Here is a 20,664-nt window from a genome sequence, read left to right on the forward strand (position 1 = left end):
AAGACTTTAGCCGTGGCCACAGAAAAGAATCCTACGGGTGAAAAAAATTGCTAAGTACGGATGACAGTTATAGCATGTGCAAAAGCTGTAGGTATGCACAAATGCAAATTGTTTATAATCGGGAAAAGTGCATTAGTTGCAATTTAAAGAGATATATTTTTACATGATGGGTTATTGATTTATGCTATGTTTATTTTAAATTGTGTCATTTTCCCTCCTTTAGATGGCTGAGCACATGATTCCCATGTCTCTAATGCATTATCAATACATTTTATCACAGTGTATTTCACTTTATTACAGTAAATTATCTATTTTTTATAATGCTTAATGATTTTTAACCTATTAGCACAGTGTTTCGAGTTACAATATTTTCTGATTTTTAAACGATTAAATACCGCATAAGAATATTTCTATTATTATTGATTAAAAACAGCTGATTAAAAACAGCATTCCAATTAAAATTGTTTTATTTTCTTCCATTTTTACTTAATTTAGTAAAGTATAGCAATGCATTTTTCTAATAATTTCCTTTCAAACTATTGTTCAGGGATATGCACACGTAAAGCAATCCCCTTTTGTAAATCAAAGGGAAAAGAAAAATAAATATACCCCTCCTTAAACTTGTTTTGACAGCCACTGACGCATGAACCATTAATTCCACAAGAAGAAATAAAGAATAAAGAAAAACGCAATCAGCAAGCCGCTCTTTTATGTTTGATTGATGGCCAATGATTGAAGAGAAACTAAGAATTCTTTCCCCTTCCAATAGAAAAGATCTCTTAACAAATCTTTTCTATAACAAAAAGGGGGTAAATAAGTTTTTCTCCCCCATGTTTATGTAAATAAAAACAGGTTTTCAAAATTTTCTCTTTTCGTATGCTTCATTTTTAAACGAAAGTTTAAATAAATACAATATAAATATATACATACAGTAGGGAACCGATTATCCGGAACGGTCGGGACCATCGCTATTTCGGATAACTGATTTTTCCGGTTTTCTGAATCGCTACAAAGAGCCGTTTTTTTTTATTGTTAAACCCAACCAAAAAAAAACAAAAAAAACAATTGGAAATAATCTTAAAAATAAGAAAAAACGATGAAGTAATACACTAATGATTATTTCCAAAATGATGGAAACATCTTTAAAAAAAGAAAGAAAAATCGTAAAATCTTACGAGGGAAAATTTTTTTTTTTTTATAAATGGCAAGAAATTGTATCGAATTTTGTTCCGGTTTTTTGGTTTTCCGGTTTCCTGATTTCCAGATAATGGGTTCTGTACTGTATAAGCTTTTTTTTATTAACTGAACAATAAATCTGCTTAAATAACTAAAGTTTTCAACCAAATTGGGACTTATTTTCCCAACTATTTCCTTGTGAAGTTTCCAAGTTGACTTTAGCCTATTCTACCAAGAAAGTAAGAGAAAACTAATTTTCAAACAGTTCAAATTTAAATTCTCTGAAATCCAATGATTGCCAACACATTACCTAGCTTCTTTTTCTTTTTTTTTTCTGACCAGACACAGAAAATTTAGGTACTAAAATTTCAATGTTTTGAAGAAAATGTCTAGAGTCTGGGGGGGGGGAGAAAAAACCTTAGAAAAGCCATATTCTATTCTGTTTTTGAAGAAACAAATTTTATTTCCGCATTTCTTTTTTTTTTTTTTTAATCTAAATTTATTTTAGAGAAATGTAATAAAAGTGAGATCAAATTTATATGAAGTGTGATAATGCTTGTATCCTACATAAATATTTCATTCAAAAATTTCTGTTTGTCAAACACGTTAACCAGTCATATTACGTTGCAAAAACCTTTGGACGCAATATTTGTGTGCACAGAAAGCTTTTAATTTTATAGTCCTTTTTCCTAAACAGCAAAAAATCAAGACAGCAAAAGTACATTATTTACCTTTAAATAAATAAAAGAGGTTTTTACTTAGATTTGTCAGTATTGAGAATAGGTAACTAACAAAAATTGTGAAAATATCAATATCAATTTACAAAACGATAAAACTTCTAATTGTTTACATACTTGCTAGAAGTTTTTTTTTAATAAAATTTGTATATTAAAAGTCGTAATAATCGTCAAAATATATATATATATATCATGATCAAAAAAAAAATTATTTTTAAGTTTTATTTCTCATACAGTTTAAAAAACTGAAAATTCCACCATAAGTCAAAAGAATCTTATAGTTCATTTGTGAATGATCAGTTATGAATAAATAATAATTATGCAAACAGCAAAATTTTATTCTTATTTATCACAAGTAAACATGCATTTGTTTAATTCATTAAAAATTTCAATAAATTTGTTTTCTCCAAATATCCAATCTTAATTTTTATATTTCTTTTAAATACCACTAAAGATGTAAAATTTTGCATTATATAAAGTATAAAGGTATTTAAATAGGTTATGTATTCACATAAATTTTAATGAAAACACTTGACATGCTTTCATGGTGGGAAATGCTTTCTAAATCTGCAACTGCACCATTTTTTTTTCTCCCTATAATTTGTATTACTTTCACCCTCTGAATAAAATCAGTTATACAGGACTGCCAACTTTCTACACTTTTCATAAAAATTTATTCCAGTGGTAGCTAAGTTAATATTTTAATGCATTATTTTCATTTGTTTAAACTTATTTACCACACCACTACATATTAATGATTTAAAAGTTCATATGCAACGCCACTTTGTTCGCACTCTTTCCCGGTGAGACTTTTAAAATGTTGGGACAAATTATCAGAAATTCTAAAAGCTTTGGTATTTAAACGTCTAACATTCTATAGAATATTTTACAAAAAGCATAGTAGTTGGTAGGTCCTAATTACAGTTAAAACAGTGATTTATAATAAAAAATACAAGTATTAACAAGTTAATACATTACCTTAGATCTTCTTGCAATTTTTCAGTGATTTTATTTATATCTTCTTGAGTAATTACACTACCAGGTCCAATACTAGTGAAATGATAAAAGATTTCGGCATTTTCTAACAAAAGTTCTTGAAAATTTTGCTTAGCTTTTTCAGTAATTTCTCGTTGATGTTCATCATAAATTTCAAGTAAATCTGGTTCAGATAGGGCTTCGTAACATTCACGACCCATAAATAGAACTTGAACTTCTGATAATGGTTTACCAGGTGTGACATAACCAGTCTCTTCAAGCAATTCCTTAAATTGTTGGCGCATTCTAAAAATAAAGAAAAATTATATCAAAAATAATTTATCTAATGAAACATTAAACTTACTCATACCATGAATATATTTTAATTAGAAGAAAAATTAAAAACATTTAACAATAATTTTAGTAATGTATTATAAGAGGAAGTACAAACTGAATAATAAAGAGGGCAATTAATTTCAGACACCCAAAAAAAGTTTTTTTATGAAAACTGATTGATACAAACTGAATAAAGTTTTGTAGAGAAAGTGCATATTTCAAAAATGAGCAATATGAATATTGAAATGCAATTAGGAATTTTGTCAATTACGAAATAACAACCCATGGTAGCTCAGGGGATAATAGAGTTTGCCTTTCAATGAGGTGAACTGGATTTGAATGTCAGCAATGGCTGGCCGATAGGAATTTTGTACCCGGCTCACACCAACCATGGTGCTGACATAAAATATCCTAAGTGGTAGACAGATCATGGGTTACAGTCCCCTTGACGTCAGGCTAATAGTGGGCTTATCGCAGTTTTCCTCTCTATGTAACACAAATGTGGGTTAGTTTCATCAAAAAGTCCTACACAAAGGCAAAATTTCTCCCACTAATTTATCCAGGAATTTTCTTGTCTTCTGGAATGAGATCAAAATTACCAAGGCTACCAAGTAGAACATTTGCTGCTGCGAACCCAAAATTAGGTCGGCTGTTCAACGCCAGTAATAAAATAAAATTAACAAGTAAGAAATTGATAGATAAAAAAATCAAATGCTAGTTTCAGAAAAATACATTAGCAAAATATTGTTAACAACCTTTAACAATAACTGTAGTTTTTATTGTTTTTTCATCCCATTTCTAGTACAGTACAGAACCCGTTATCCGGAAATCAAAAAACTGGAACGAAATTCGCTAAATTTTCCTGCCATTTAAAAAAAATTAAAAAATTTCTCCTCGTAATATTTCACGATTTTTCTTTTTTTTTTTTTTTTTAAAGATGTTTACCTTACCATCATTTTGGAAATAATCATTAGTGTATTACTTCATCTTTTTAAGATTATTTCCAAATATTTTTTTTCTTTTTTTGGTTGGGTTTAACAATAAAAAAAACTGCTTTTTGTAGCGATTCAGAAAACCGGAAAAATCAGTTATCCGGAATAGTGATGGTCCCGATCGTTCCAGATAATCGGTTCCCTACTGTATTTTAAATTTGGATTTTAAAAATTTCAATGTTAAAATCTTTTTATATGTTAGTACAGCACACTAATTTCTTACTCTATCAGTTTGCAACAATTCCGTTATAAATCCACATCGCTTTCTGATCATTTTTTTAAAATGGAAAAGTTTTTTAAACAATTTGTTTGGAAAAAATTTATAAGAACAAATTGAAAAAATTTATTTGAACTTAAATATTTATAGTATTTGATGTTATCCAAAAAATGCAAGTATGAACCCTGGTTTTGCTAATACAATTTTTTAGCACTAGCAAACTTTGTTAGTGATTTTAAAAAAAGAAATCATGAACTGGTGAAATGCAAAAAACTAATAATATAAAATACACATAATTCTCTTCTTCTTCCTAATCCCCAAAATTAGCAGGGCTAAACAATGTCTATGAAATTCATGACCCGGAGGAAGTCTGCCACCAAAAGTGGGTTTTCTATAATGTCCCTCTTGTCCAGTCCAGGATATGTTGGGGAGAAGCCCGCATGTTGTGGCACCTGGGGCAGTTTGGGAAGATTTTAACACTACCTTCGAAAGAAAAAGACTTAAGGTGGCCGCTGGCAAGCGCCGCCTGATCCTTGTGGTTGCACCAGATGTTGAGTGCACCCCCTGGACGGATGCTCTGGTACCAGTGATGTTTGGGGGGTACGAGCCTGGAAACATTGTCTTCTTTTTTCTTTTTCGATGCCAGTTGCATGAAGGTGAGTGAATTTGGACTCAAAGTTGCTTCTGTCACCTCCTTAGCCAGAGTGTCGGTGATATGATTGCCCAGAACCCCAACGTGAGAAGGGATCCACTGGAGGTGGACTTCACGCAGTTGTGAGAGGATTTTAAGTTTGTTCAAGATTGAAGCTCCTGTTTTGTCTCTCACCTTCCTCCAATGCGATAAGTACTGTATGGAGCTGAAACTGTCAGAGAGTATCCAGATATTATTGTGATCCTGTAGTGTTAGAAGAGAATCCAGGGCAGTATCAATAGCAATGAGTTCACTTCTAAAAACTGAGCAGTAGTCAGGATTCCTTTTGGTGATGTTAAAGGAGTAATTAATTGATTTAATGCAGACACCGCTGCCAGATGATGATGTGTCCGTCTTGCACACATAATTCATATACTTTTTAATCTTCAAAAAACTTGCTTTAAAATGATATCAAACTTCTTTTTAACACATAATTGAAAAATGAAATGAAACAATTTTGAAAAACAGAATCAAAGAATGGAAAATTAAAATTGGGAAACCATCTTTTAAATAAAGCCATTTTTTTATAAGTTACAATATTTCTATCAAAGAAACTCATTTTTAATGATGTCCCATCAGTTATCATGTTAACATATGCTGCAGTAACATGAGCTTTAACAACGAAAGTGGAAAATATGATTGGTGAAATTAAGTATAAGATCTTAAAGGCTATATTTAAAGGAGTGCAGATTAATAATGTTTAGCAAAGACTTTTCAATGCCAAATTGCACAAAATCTACAAGGAATACTTTCCTTCTTTATTAAAATAAGCAGACTTAGCTGGAGTGCATTTATAATTCAGATTAATGACAACTGCACTTTAAAACAGATTTTTTTTGGCTAAACCATTTGCAACTCAATATAGATGTAGTTGTTAAAGGGTTGAACATGTTAAAAATAACTTTCTTACTCTACATGTTAAAAATTGGAAGAACATTGTATCAAGAAGAGATGCATGAAGAGTTCTCATGAAGGATGCCTTGGGCCCATACCAGGTTGTCTGGACAGACATGATTAGTTATCATGAGACAATAGTTTCATAAAGAGCGGGGGGGGGGGGGGGTGAACGAATAAAAATGAAAAGATTTTTTATGACAACATTTTAAAAATAATGAAGGCATTTCATTGAAGAAATATAACAAATTCTTACTCTTTTCTTCTTTCCTCAGCTTCTAAGGCAGCTTTATGTTCTTCAAAACAAGCTTCAGCTTCAGCTGTGTCTAGAATATCTAGAGGAATACGAGTTTCATTGCTATCAACCAGGTCACTTTCTTGCCAAGGCATTTCATCTGGACTTTCCAAAAAATATTGGCTGAAATCAGGATGTTGTTGCAATTTGATTCTAACATTTTCCCAACCCCTAAAAAAATAAGTTTTACATTAAGTTTAAAATCTTCAAAAGCAAATTCAACATTCTAAAACTTGTGGCATAATAAATGCTACTACAGTTATGCATCAAATAATTTTTTATAAGTAAAATTTTTTAAGTTGGAAAAAAAACATGATATATTCAACTATTTTCTTGTTCGAAGCAAAAATAGTTACATAAGAAATTTGTTAAGTACAATTAAACAGCTCCTAATAAAAAAAAAAATGCACACCTAATAAAAATTCTTAAAGCTATAAACTTCTTATCAGATACTTATTACCAGGGTAATGACTTCAACATTTTTATAATTGTTATTCTATGTTATGCTTGTACTTTTATATTATTGTATTTGCCAGGCCATTAGAAACATTAAATAAAAGTTATTTGTTATAGAATTCATATTTACATAACATACGTTTTTTTATGCAAATTTACAAAAGTGAGACAACTAATATGTTGTAGGACCTGAAAAATTTCAAATTAATAGTCTGAAATCATGAGACTTACATGTAAATTACTCATCATTGCATCAAAAACATGAGGTTATTTAGTTAGAAATAAATCAGACTTGATAACTTCATCAAAAATCTATGAAAGGACTGACCACGATTGAGATAATTCTTTTCTTGTTGTGAAATTCTTTGTTTAATCAATCAATAGATAGAATAATTAAAAATGTGCTTATTAATAGATGGATAAAAATTAGAGAGCTTATAAATTTTTTTTTTTTAATTTCCTTTATTTCATGTAGAGTTAGTAAATTTTGAAGACTTAAAATGTTTTAAATTTCAGTTTTTTAGTTTAACTGATTTATAAAGATATTTCTTTAATGTTCATTTATATAAAAAAGCTGAAAGTTTTTAAAACGAATATTTTTATATTTTTGTTTTGCATTTAAAATCTTTTTTTTTTTTTTAGAATTCCTTTCTATAAATAAATTTTTGACTAATCCATACATAGTTTTTTCTTACAGTAACAAAGAGTACGGACTTATTTTATTTTACTTTCAATTTGTTTTGTTTGGTATTACGGATCATTTTTTTCACATTCAAAAACTCAATATTGATTAATACCACAGAGATGAGATGATTGGTAAAAAAAAAAGCTGAAAATAGACAGCTAAAAATTTTATGTGCAATGACAATTTTTAAATAAGTGAGAAAAAAAATACATGAAATTTGAACAAGAAAAAAAGTATGTAGGTAGCATTTATTATAGAAGCATATGTAAGTAGCATTTATCATAAAAGCATCATAGAATAATATCAACATTTTACTAAAAATATTGATGTGAGATTATTTAAGATGCGTGAATATGAATCTCAAAGTTCGATTTTTAAATCATGCGAATATGTATCTCTATGATTGATTTTAAAATCTCATTAAAACGAATCTTGATGCTTGATTTTAATATCGTGCGAATGCGAATTCAGATGTATTGTGTCGAATAAATTGTCTTTAAGCCGACATAAAAAATAATGTAACCCTAGAGATAGACCAAAACGGCTTTTGCAGTGTGGCAGTATGATTGAAAAGGAAAATTAATAAAGTTTACTTTCCTATCAAGAATGTGATGTTTTTTAAAAAGCAAAGTGTTCATTTTATTAAATCTTTTCAATGGTCTAATGCGAATAATCAAATAATCATCCATAGCATAATTTTTAAGCCACTCAAACACAAATCATAATAGCAGCTTTTTAATCGTGTGAATACACAAAGCGATATTTGTTATAAAATTGTAAAAATATGAAACAGGATTAGCAATCTTAAATTACATAAATAGGAATCGCGATGAGCAATTTCAAATCAAGTCAATACAATTTTAAATCTCACTTACTTGGTAGGAAAAAGAGTAAAAACGAATCTTTTTCTCAGAAATTCAAAAAAAGAAAAAAAAACTAACTTTCTTTGAGGAGGCAGATTGTTTTCATTAAATTAATAAAAGAGTAAAAAAAAACTCAGCCCTGAAAGTCTAATGCAATGACGTAACCGTGGGGAAAGGGCGACTGCATGAAGCAAAGAATAAAAATTCTCATATTAAAAACTGCCAGATTGACCTGCATATTAGGTTAAGGAACGCTATAGGTAAAACCTGAGGTATAAGCTCTAAAATAGTTCACTGGATTAACTCAATTAAATTATAGTCCTATTGTCACATATGGCACCATTGACTGTTAGTCTAGGACTAAGTTGAGTTCCGTCAGGTCTAGTCTTAACAGACTGCAAAGAATAATCTGTGTAGCCTTGTTATGCTGTTTTAGGACTACTCCCACGGCTGCACTTGAGCTCCCTCCGCTACATTTGTGCATTGAAGCTCTGACACGCATAAAACGTTTTTGTATCTTGGATTATTGAAGGAATATTCTAAGCATTTGTTATGGGGTCACCCGTATCCCAAGTACTGATCTTCCTTCTTTTATTATGCTTAGTGATAATATGTCACACAAAGATATGCTTTTCATACGCCTTTCAACATCCATTCTCTTTCTAGAGATGACTGGCTCAATTCTCCTTAGTGGCTTAGGAGTAATTCTCTGGTATGGTACACTAATGGATGTAGGCTTGGTTGTAAATCAGAGGCAGGTATTTACTGCTCCAATGATGGTATCAAGCTTCACTTTCCTCTTGATAATTATGATACTGTTTTTTAGGCTGAAGTCTATGCTATCATCTTGCGCTGTAAGGTGTACCTAGACCTATTCACATCTGTTCTGACAGTCACAATGCTCTTCTGTCACTCTCAAGGTGTAAATTCAATTATTTAGTGTGGGAGTGCTTTTCAGTTCTTTATGATTTTTCTTTCCGTAACAAGGTATACCTACATTGGGTGCCTGGGCACATGGGTGTTCCTGGAAATGAGCTGGCAAATGAATTAGCAATGGCCGGCTCCAGTGCAATTTTCTGTGGCCATGAACCAGCTTTGGGAATCTCTCTCCCACATCCTTCAGGGCCTCTGTTTATTGCAAGATAGCATGTGAGCAGTGGCACAACTCAAACGGTCAAAGACAAGTTAAGGAGTTAAATCGTTATTGCCCCGGTGTGCATTAAAAAGAGCTTCTCAAATTGAACAGGAATGGGCTTGAGGAAAATCCTTGGTCTTCTCACTAGTCACTGTACCCTCAGGAAACACCTCTACATTATGGGCATTGTATAGATCCTCTTTGTCATGGTTGTCAACTGGAGGAAGTGACTGCTCAACATATTCTTTGTGATTGTGAAGTCTTTTCTGCTGAAAGATTTGAGCATCAGGGAGAACATTGCGTTAAGGCCTGGGAATTGAGGAAAATTCTTGTCAGGTGTTTGCTGAACTTTGTTTCTGCTAGGGTACAGTAGACCTCTTATTGATGTGCCTTGCTGATCGGAGCTGCCTAACCTCTAAGTCTTATCTAATCTATGGATAAAATAATTTTGACCTTCCTTTTCGGTAATTGTAAAACAAAAATTCCACTATAGTGACAAATTTTCTGAGAATGGTATGTATATTATACATATCTGCTGGCAACCATCGAACTGAAGCCACAGTTCATTCAGGGAGGGGTTTGTGTGGCGAGTCATCCTGTTTGTCCCTTTAATGAAAACTTTTCACCCTACATTCCCTTTGAACCTGATTATTTGTCTAGACATACTGACTTAGATAAAATGAAAAACTTTCTGTGCATACAAAATTTCAATTAAAAAACTTTCTGCAAGCAATTCATAGACTCTTGTTACTGATTTCAACTTTTTGGTCAACCTAATTTTGATAAAATTTGCTCAAAAATTACTAATTTTTTCAAGTTTTTTAAAACTTTATATTGATTGAAATATCTGCTCATATTTACTTGATACATATCAGCAAATATTTTGCTTAAAACTAGCAGTCTTTTGACAATAAAAAACTAGTTATTGACTCACTTTGTTTTACCTTATACTGAGGAATTTTTTTTTTTTTTTTTGTAAATCTAATCCCTAAGTCAACATTTTATTGCAAACATTCAATAAATATTTTTATTTAAAAAAAACCTTGCTTTCCATTCAGTTTTGATGGAAGGTCGAATAAGATTTTGACATTGACATTTTCTTTTTTAATACACGAGTAAAAAATTTTCAGTGAGAATTTCAAGTTTTCTGTGAATAAAGTTCACATGTTTGTGTGTATTGTGCATACCTGCCGGCTATTTAGAAAAAAGTCAATTCGAAGCAATTTTTTTGTAAATTTATGTGATTTCCTGAGTGCTTTTCGGCAGTGATTAATTGTGTTTTGACCGTGACTAATTGTTTCCTTGTGAACTGTTTGCAGTTTTCATATTTAAAACATTATAGCAACATGTGCATTTCAAACTTAAGCTGTCACTTTTTCCAACCACTTCATTTGTGACCCCTGAGGCAGAATTTTTTCAAGCTTTCTGTGACAATTCTCTCTAGCACTAATACCTTTCTCAGAGACATTTTTAATAGTAGCAAATATATATGTTACTAATTTTAAGTAAAAGAAGCACTTTCTGTTTGCAAAAAAACCTTCATGTATAGAACGGAACAGTACTTTTTTAATTATAAATATAAAAACAAATTTTTTAAATCCAAATATAAAAGAATACATGTTCTAATACTATTGGCAATATTCTCCTGTTCTAAAAAATATTTGTTTAGTTAATCTTTCTTAAATTTTTGCTATTTGGAAAATACTTTTTATAATGTCAATCGGAAATTCTAGCTAAAGCCAATCATTGCGGAATTTTTTTACTCTCAAAAGAAAGTAGGAAAAAAAATCACAAGCATTTTTTTCCACCTCCAATATGCAAAGAAAGGTATTTTTAATATATTTCTGCAGAAAGGGGGGGGGGTGTTCCGCAGAAAAAAAATATTTAGAAAAATTCTGCAGATAAAAAATCCAAACTTCTTTTCATCCCAAATAAAAAATATTTCAGCAGGAACTCTGTAATGTTCTGCAACAAAATCGCCATGATTCTGCCACAGTGTTTGTGACTATTCCATCATAGTTTCACATTATTTGATTATAGTTATTTTTGGAAGTTACTTATCCTTTTTATGGCCTTTGAACATGGGTTTTTAAATTCTGATATTTTTAATCTGTTTTCATTACAGCGTGAGAAACATTCAAATTTTTTTCATCTTCTCACATTACATAATTGTTAACGCGAGAAATCCGCACACTCTATAAACCAATTTGAAAATGCTCCACTATTGTGCAGTTTTGGAATAAATTTTTTAAAATGTACTATTTTTCAACCTCTATTCCACATATCTCCTTCTCTTGTCGTCTGTCTTGTTCAGAACTGGTCCAAACGAAACATCCCCTCTTAACCAGGGGACCCCTTTCAGAACACATGAAATTGAGATGCTAATACATTTAAGTTCATTACTTTATACGTGAATATAAGATAGAGAAAAACCTAAGAAAATATTGTTCGCATTGAAATGTAAAAATAAAAATGAAGCAAATGCTGATAGAGATGGAACAAAACAAACACAGATAGAGACAAACAAAACTAAACAAATACCGATAGAGACAAATAAAACGACACAAATACAGGCATAATTCAGCAAAATGAAAAAATAAAGAGCTAAATCTTAAACAAAATGGGTGAAAATGAAAGAAATAGCATTATTTACACGTTCTACAAACTTTGCCGAAAGTGGAATGAAGAATTCTTTTAGAAGCCTAATTCACGAAGTTGGAACCGAAAAATTACTCATGGCTGTTTAAATATCACATGGAATCAAGCCTATCAATTAAATTATTATTAAATTTTGTACTAATTTCACATTTCCAAAAAGGAGTAATTTGAAAAAATTGAAGAGCTGATTGGGTAAATGTCGATGCAATTAATATAGCATGCTTTCACTTTAAATATAACTTATCTTTAATAGTTTGGTGTATCCTTAAATAATTTTTATTTCAAATTAGATGAAAAAGTACACACAGAATATTTAATTTTCATAAGGCGAAAATATTTCATGCATTAAAAAATAGAAGATATTAAAAGTGATTATATTATTAAGATATTAATTATATAATAATTAAAGAATTCTTTTCAAAGCCTATTTGCGTTCTCTATATTAATTTTTAGAAATCTCACGTAATTTTAAGAAATCTCACTCTGTTTTGGGGAAAATGTGAGAAATTATCCAGCATTTTTTTTTTTTCAGTGATGAAAACCCTGTTAATACAATGCTGTTACCATCTCGATTTTGCATAATTAATTTTTTAAGTGTTTAATTTGTGAAAATTCCATCGCAATTCACTTTGCTTCATGATAGCTCCTCCTAAATTTTTTTTTGGGCCCCAATCGAAGTTTTTTTTTTCAAAAATTTTGATCTATTTAATACGAATTTACTATGACACTTAAAATTCGAATTTAAGTAATTACTATTTCATACATTTGATTCGTGACAGTTCCTTAGAAACTTCACATCATCGCATAGCAGTTTTTTCGGAATTTATTATTTTTCAGCTCTTTTCACTTGGTTTTTCAAATTCTGACCTTTTTAATTTGATGTTATAATGAGGTAGGAACTACAGATTTGTGTGTTTTTTTTTTTACATGTTTTTCGGCAATTATTATTTTACATGCTCCTTTCACTTACTTGAATTCCCATATTTTTAATAAAATATGTTATAACAACGCTTAATTCAAGAGAATTCCATCGTTATTACACATCGTGGAATATTGGGTTGTTCAGAAAGTTTGTCAATTCTATACTACTAGATAACCATTGCATCAGTACAAACTCTCCAGACAACAATTGTTTTTTTGTTTTTTTTTGCAGTTATTTTATCCTTTTTCAGCCCTTTATACATGATTATTTAAAATGTTCTGATACTTAAAGATTTATTACGATGTTCGAGATGGAGCTATCACTTTTTCTATTTGTTCAATTTGTAAAGATTTCATCATAATTGATGTCATCTAATGATAATTTTCAGGGCATTCAAATTTTCTTTACATATCATTATGACAAATGTGTCCTTCAAATTTCAAATCATCACTTTCTGATATGCTCTAATCTTACTTTATTGTAATCCACATTGTTCATGGAACATTCTTTTGGCAGCTGTTTGTCATTTCTTAACTATTTTTTCATGGGTTTTTTACAAATTCTGATGTAATTAATATTATATTATGGCTAGGGAATTTCGTATTTAAATATTAATATTATATTATGGCTAGGGAATTTCGTATTTAAATAATCACTTTTTACAAGCTTGGTTCATGATGATTCCATCATAAATTCAAATTGATTTCTGATCGCTTTTCTGGCAGTTATTACAATTACTTAGCATTGCTTCAGTCACTCTTAATATGTTATAGTTACAACACACGACATAACATTGTTTTAAAAACAAACTTGATTCTTGTTTATATGAAAGGATGTTTTGTTTACCAGAATTGCTGAAGCATTGTACTTAACTAACATAATATTGTAGAGAAAAAGAGGATATCTGTAATTTTTATTTTAAATAAAATTTTTTATATCAAAAAAAATAACTAACATTTAGCTAATTTTCTAGTAAAAACTGAAATTTACTTACCCATCTCCAATACTAGCAAGATCAGGCAACAATTCCCCAAAGACTTCAGGCAATATTCTAATGTACATTTGCATTTTCCTACCAATATATTCTTCTTTTAATTTTTTTACATGTCTCCTAAACATTTTTTGGGCTGCATCATGGCCGAATAATTCACAATAATGAATAAAGTCTTGGTTTTGTGCAAACTTTTTGCTTACTGAGCTCCATAGTGCTCTGTAGTCAGTGACTTGTGCACGTATTAAAGATTGGTATGATTCAGTACAAAAATCTAGCACTTCTTTCCTCGATCTAGCAGAATCAAAGAAAGGAACTAGTTTTGCTTTCCCTTTAGTTCGATCAATCATTTGTGCAGTGATTATAAAAGTTAAATCGACATTAACATTCTCATGAGACGATGTTTCCACAATAGGAATATTATTTTTGAATTCCTTCCTACTCACTAAGCGTTCTGCTTCTTTTACATACATTTCTTTCGCTTCATCATTTTTTGTTGTAGCAAGAACTATAGGCTTCTTTGTTTTCATCAGATTATTTAATATTAAAGCAGTGAATTCCACTTGTTTTTCTATACTTCTTCCTTGCACTTCACTAACATCAAATACACATACAAAACCGTCAACATTAATTTTTCCATCAGGTAATAACTTTTGCTCATATTCTTTTTCAATACCTAAAAATAAAAAGAATTTCTTAGTGATCAAACTAATAAAAAAGTATGCAGTTATCCCAAAAAAGGCACAAAACCGAATTTTACATGCTTGTGTCATATATTAACCGTAATTTACGATACATTAAAGTAACTGTGTTTAATTGAATATCACTATATATTAACTGTAACTGTGATCATGGTTGAATGAACTGAAAATGACATAATTGGAAGATGGTTTTCATACAATATATATATAATATATTTTCATCTGAAATGGCTTGAATTAATTTATAACAGGATCGTACATAAATTACCTGGCGTAGTTGACATAGCCACAATGTCTGGATGCAGAAAAGTAAATGCTGAAAAAGCTTTGGTTCAGATTTTTTGGATACTAGAAAATAAATGATAGAAGGGCTAAACAACCAAACATCTTTTAATTTTGGCAGAAACTTTTCCAAGAACAGAAAGAAATGCAATTAAATGTATGATATTTATGTTACTTTGTACGGAAAGTAAAAGAAACCTGCAGAAGTGCAAGTAGCTACATTTATACAGTTTTATTGTCTGACAAGATATAAAATTTTTAAAAAATCTAATTGAAATTGAAGTTACAGATCATGAGTATGAATGAAAACCTTGCTCTAGCTTTATTTTATTATCTTTTTTTTTTTTTTTTAAGTTTCAACTTAAACTTTTAGAAAATGCATTTGAATATGCATATTCTACTCATTAGATAAAAATTTCTATAAATTTTACGTTAGTGCACCTTTTTAACACTTAGGATGTGTATTTCCGAATTCTTTAGAAAAAAATATATGATACATACCTAATTGATTTTTACAGATATACATAAGCTTTTCAGCTGACGTTAATTTTGTTGCAGAACATCTCTTGTAATAAGGATCTGTTTTACCACTTTTAAATGGTTGGAATGAAGAATCATCAATGAATTCAGTCTGTTCAATAACATGAAAGTTAAAATCAATTCCTTCTTCAGAAAGTTTTGATACTTCTCCCCAATACAGAAAATGGTCATTATTAACAACCCTGCCACTAAAATCTGTCTGACTTAAAACTGATATATGATCAGTATAGTAATCATCTGCTAAAGAACGGATAAATCTATTGCATAGACAAGATTTTCCAACTCCTGTGCTTCCTTTCTCTTTTTCTGTACCAGATAATCCAACAACAGCTATATTGAAACTGCGCTGGGTTTCAGATTTTCTTGCCATATCTCCAATTCACAATTTCACTCTGGCACCTCCTCTATTCAACACAGTTTTACACCTGTGCCTGGTTTCAAAAATACATACATATTTTTAATGATAAAAAAGTATATGTAACCTAATCACACATCTAAAGAGTTTGAACATGGCAGGTAGCATAATTTGTTTTCATGTTGCCTCTAAATTTGAGAGTAATAAAGTATGTAAGTGATCATCACAGATTCCAGGACAATCCAAGGGAAGATTTATTTTATTCCCTGCAAAATAAAAATTATTTTAAAAATCACTTTAATAAAGCTATTAAGATTTTAAATAAATTAAATGCAAGGAAATGATTGAAAATCATAAAATATAGATTGAAAAATTTGATACTGATGTATAATTTATATCAAGTGGAAAGAATATCAACAAGAAAAGTAGCAATCTATGGTTATTACATCTATAATTGCATTAAATATGTTCTACAAAAGTAGCACATTTATGCCACTCAAAGGAGAATTTTAGGCTATATTATTTAACTTATTTATCTGAATGCCTATTCTATTATAATTAAATCTAACATTTGTTACTTTTTAACTATCAATTAGTCATTTTAAATAATAAAGCTGAAACAATGAAATTGAGTTTTGTTCATTTATAATTAAAAAATATTAAGCCTTTTATGTGACAAAATACTAAATTTTCAGCCTGATAATTAATAAAAATAATTCATACTAAATTTTCAGCCTGATTAATAAAAATAATTAAATACTTAATTTAATGTATTCATTTCAAATAAATTATCTAAGTATACAGTAGTTAAATTACTCAAAAATAATAGAGGTTTTTTTTATTTTTTTACAATAAACATGCTGCGATTGGTTCAGAAATTGCACAACTTTTTTTTTTCATAATAAAAGTTTACTAGAGTGTTACTTATGAAAAGCAGTGGTTTTAGTCACATTTTTTATCAGCCCTAAGAAGACTGAGAAAAATTACTCAACTCACCTAAAACCCAATGTGATGAAAAAGTCATCACTGCTGCTCCATTTGCAGCATCCATGAATGCAAGTACATGTGAAAAGAAAACACCTGAAAATTACATATTTTTTAATGTGGCATTATTAAAAAACTACTATATTATTTATTTAACTGTATGCATGAACTTAGCAATGCATAAAGATTTATTACAATATTAAGAGAGAAGATATTAAGAAAAGCTGTAAACACCATATTAAATTATTGCACTCATATATAAAATCAATGAAAATAACTTTAGGCTAAAAGAAATATAGTTTTAGGCAAAAAAAATTGACACAGGTATTTAGCTGATGTGATAGTGATACAAAGCAAAAAACCTTAATATTTAATGTGCACAAAAACTAGATATCAAAATATCAATTTATATACCCATCTTCAGAGTAACAAATTTAAGAAAAACTTAGTTTTTACAAGAATCGTGATATTGCATTTTAAAATCTTGTTAATAAGAATTGCAATGTTGGATTTTAAAAAATGTGAAGAGACAAATTGTGATATTAGATTTCTATAATGAATACAAATCTTGATTAACAATATTTAGATCACATTACGAATCACAATCCGTAGCTTTTAAAGCACTTATAAATAAAATAAAAATTCAATGGTTGATATCACAAATGTGTGAATACAAATCATGATGTTGATTTTATAAACTAGTAACCACAAATTGCAATATTGGATTTTTTAATCACACGAATGCGAATGACAATGTAATATTTTTAAATCATGCGAGCATGTATGTATCACCATAAGTAACTTTTAAATCAGGTAAATAGGAAAATTGATGCGAACATAAAATCGCTTCACTATTTTTAGATCGCATTAATACAAATCGCAATCCGTAGCTTTTGAATCACTTATAAATTTTTAAAAAATCAAAGATTAGATATCACAAATGTGTAAAGACAAATCGCGTGTAAAGACAAATCGCAATGTTAATTTTAAAAAGTAGTAACCACAAATAGCAATACTGGATTTTTAAATCACGTGAATACGAATGACAATGTAAGATTTTTAAATTATGTGAATATGTATCACCACATGCAACTTTTACATTAGGCAAATATGAAAATTGATGCGAACATAATCGTGATTTAGAGGATTCCATTGCAGTTCCAAATATTTAAAATAACAAAAAATCTACTTAACTAAAAGATTCAAGTTGGCAAATTTCCACCAATTAACGGAAGAATTATGTGCATGTAAACATCTCATTAATGGGACTTAGTAAAAGATTGAAAATTTAAATTTTAGAATGCAGATCTCCATAAAACTTTTGACAGATAATAAGTTTGATTAACGGAAGTCTGAGAACTAATGGTCTTGACATACGTGGAATTCCGTGAAAAAATCACGCCCTGCTCCTAGTTTTTAGACCTGATGTTATGACAGGAAAAACTCTGAATAGAATCACCCCTGATTTTTTCCAGTTCCAGTGATTAGGAAAAAACTTGAAAAAAATGGAAGAAATTAGACAAAATGGAAAGAATTAAACTTTTTTAATTCTGCTTCTTAAAAACTTTATAACCCTATCTAAGAAAAATGTTAGGAAAAAGAAACTGTCTCAACTCCTGTTGGAAGGAACTTGTTAAGCAATTTTATGTATAATTAAATAATATAATAAGTTATTATATTTTTAAATAATCATTTAATGAATCCAAAAGAAACTAGCCTATTAACTATATAACATTATCCATATAACATAAAACCGAAACTATATAACATTAGTATAAGAAAAGATATAAGAAAACATTCTAAAATTAAGAATAAGAGCAACCAGATAAAACCTAAGTGGATAGGTCTTTTACAACTATTTATGAACTGTAAAACTGAGCAATTCTAAAAACAACTTAAAGACAGTGCTCTTACATTAATATAATTTTCATACCTAATTTGGTAATTATTGATTATCTTTGGCCACATAACCTTGGCAACTTTCCATTGGCTCCAAATTGAAGAAACTCATCGCCATTTGGATTTACTTTTGCCTAAAGAAAAAATAAGTCAATGAAATCAATATCAACATAATTTATATTTCAATCCAAAGTATTTAAATATGTTAGGGGTGTAAAATGTTTCTTTTTTCTTTTTTTTCAGAAGGCTGTTAAGGAATTTTTTATTTTATTTCTACTAACTTAAAAAGTAAGGAAAACTCAGAAAGAAATACACTTTTTGAACTTAGTACATTAAATTTTGTTGTTCCCTTCAATTATAAGTTAAACTTACAAAGAAATCAATTATTTTTATCATGAAATAGAAAATTAAATTATCTTATGTAAAATAAAAATACTTTCTTAGTCTGAAAACAAATATATATTATTCTACATATTCAAAGTAAAATTTTTGCATAGCAAATACATGCCATAAATAATATAAAATATATGTACTGTACAATTATATATTTAAAAATTTTTTGAGCTGGCTGATAATATGAACTACTTTTACAAACAAATTTTCCATGCGCCTTTGATTTTGCATTCGGCAACTTTCGATAGTACACTCGATAGTACTCTTGCTACTATCTTTAATACAACAATTACATAAAGTGAATTTGGCGGCATCTCATAATATTTTTTTTTTTTGACACTCTTGCTACAATCATTTATACAACAAATACATAAAGTGAATTTGGCGGCGTCTCATAATATATTCTTTTTTAATGTTTACTTTATTCATAATAGGCCACATGATTAAAGATAGCTAAAAAGCAGGAAAGCAAGTTCAACCAGTTCTATTAACTAATGAGCTTTGCCTTGTGTATTTATGAGGAAAAGAAAACCTCTTTGCACGCTTCAGAACCGGGTTTTTTTATATGCAGAGCAAAAGACTGGATTTTATAAAGAAAATATTCATGTTTTTACTTTAAGTTCAGTTAACTTAGTAACATCACAAAATGAAAATTTGACTAATTGTCTATTCCTTATAGAAATGGACAAAAGCAGGAAGTGGATAATACCAGAATTTACCAGTTTCTGTTTGACCAACTTTGCTATTTCCCTGAAGTTAGTTGACACCAGTACTCATATTTATGGAACTTTTGATTAAAAAGCTTCTGATTTTTCCAATATTGGATTGAATGTAGAATTTAATGACTCAAGAATTAGAATCAGCTATACCATGCCAAACTTGGACGCTACATCATTTCAGAAAGCGAATTAAACAGTATTGCACTAAAAGTAATATGGAGCTTTAATGGCAATCATTTTTGGCAATTAGCTGCAGAATGGTCTGGGAAATATTCCAGAAACATGCCATCACAATTTTGATTCTCTGCAGAGGGGATGGAATCTGCAAAGAGGAACTTTAAAAAAAATAGCAGGACCATAATCTTAATATTTTCTTTTTACAACTTTTATTGAGACTTTAGGACAGTCAGTTTTTACTAAATATCTATCCTTCTTTCATAAAATAAGTACAATTTCATCTTCATTACCTTATTAGAAAATAAAATGATCTTACAATATTTTGCTATGTTTTAATTTAAATCTAAAGTATCAATTAAAACATAAAAAAAAAATTATTTTTTTAAGATTCCATGAAATTTAAAAATAAACCTTTGAAAACATTTAGAAAAAACAAAATTTCTTATGCTACAATATATATGTGGGCAATTCAGTGATACAAAAACATAACAAAAAAATAATAAATTTTAAATAGCACACCTCTATTACCACCTCTCTTAGTTTTGTAGAGACTATTTTAGACATAAATTTGAAATTATGGTTTTATAATAC

The 20,664-nt window shown here is 29.4% G+C and overlaps 1 protein-coding gene across 38 annotated transcripts in view; it reads right to left on the reverse strand.

Moving 5' to 3' along the window:
- RhoGAPp190 (Rho GTPase-activating protein 190) overlaps positions 1–20,664 on the reverse strand; it is a 125,039-nt gene that overhangs the window by 101,659 nt on the left and 2,716 nt on the right. For all 38 annotated transcript variants that reach the window (XM_071187885.2, XM_071187884.2, XM_016069131.4 and 35 more), the window contains exons 2-7: positions 18,819–18,918; positions 16,898–16,981; positions 15,508–16,167; positions 14,027–14,699; positions 6,275–6,484; positions 2,892–3,194 (exon numbers count right to left, since the gene is read on the reverse strand). In XM_071187885.2, the coding sequence (XP_071043986.1) occupies positions 2,892–3,194; positions 6,275–6,484; positions 14,027–14,699; positions 15,508–15,916 (1,595 nt within the window). In that variant the 5' untranslated portion in view covers positions 15,917–16,167; positions 16,898–16,981; positions 18,819–18,918. The remainder of the gene's footprint in view (positions 1–2,891; positions 3,195–6,274; positions 6,485–14,026; positions 14,700–15,507; positions 16,168–16,897; positions 16,982–18,818; positions 18,919–20,664) is intronic.

Source organism: Parasteatoda tepidariorum, chromosome 11 (assembly GCF_982258835.1).
Source record: "Parasteatoda tepidariorum strain Cologne lab strain chromosome 11, Ptep-v5.0, whole genome shotgun sequence".
NCBI lineage: Eukaryota > Metazoa > Arthropoda > Arachnida > Araneae > Theridiidae > Parasteatoda > Parasteatoda tepidariorum.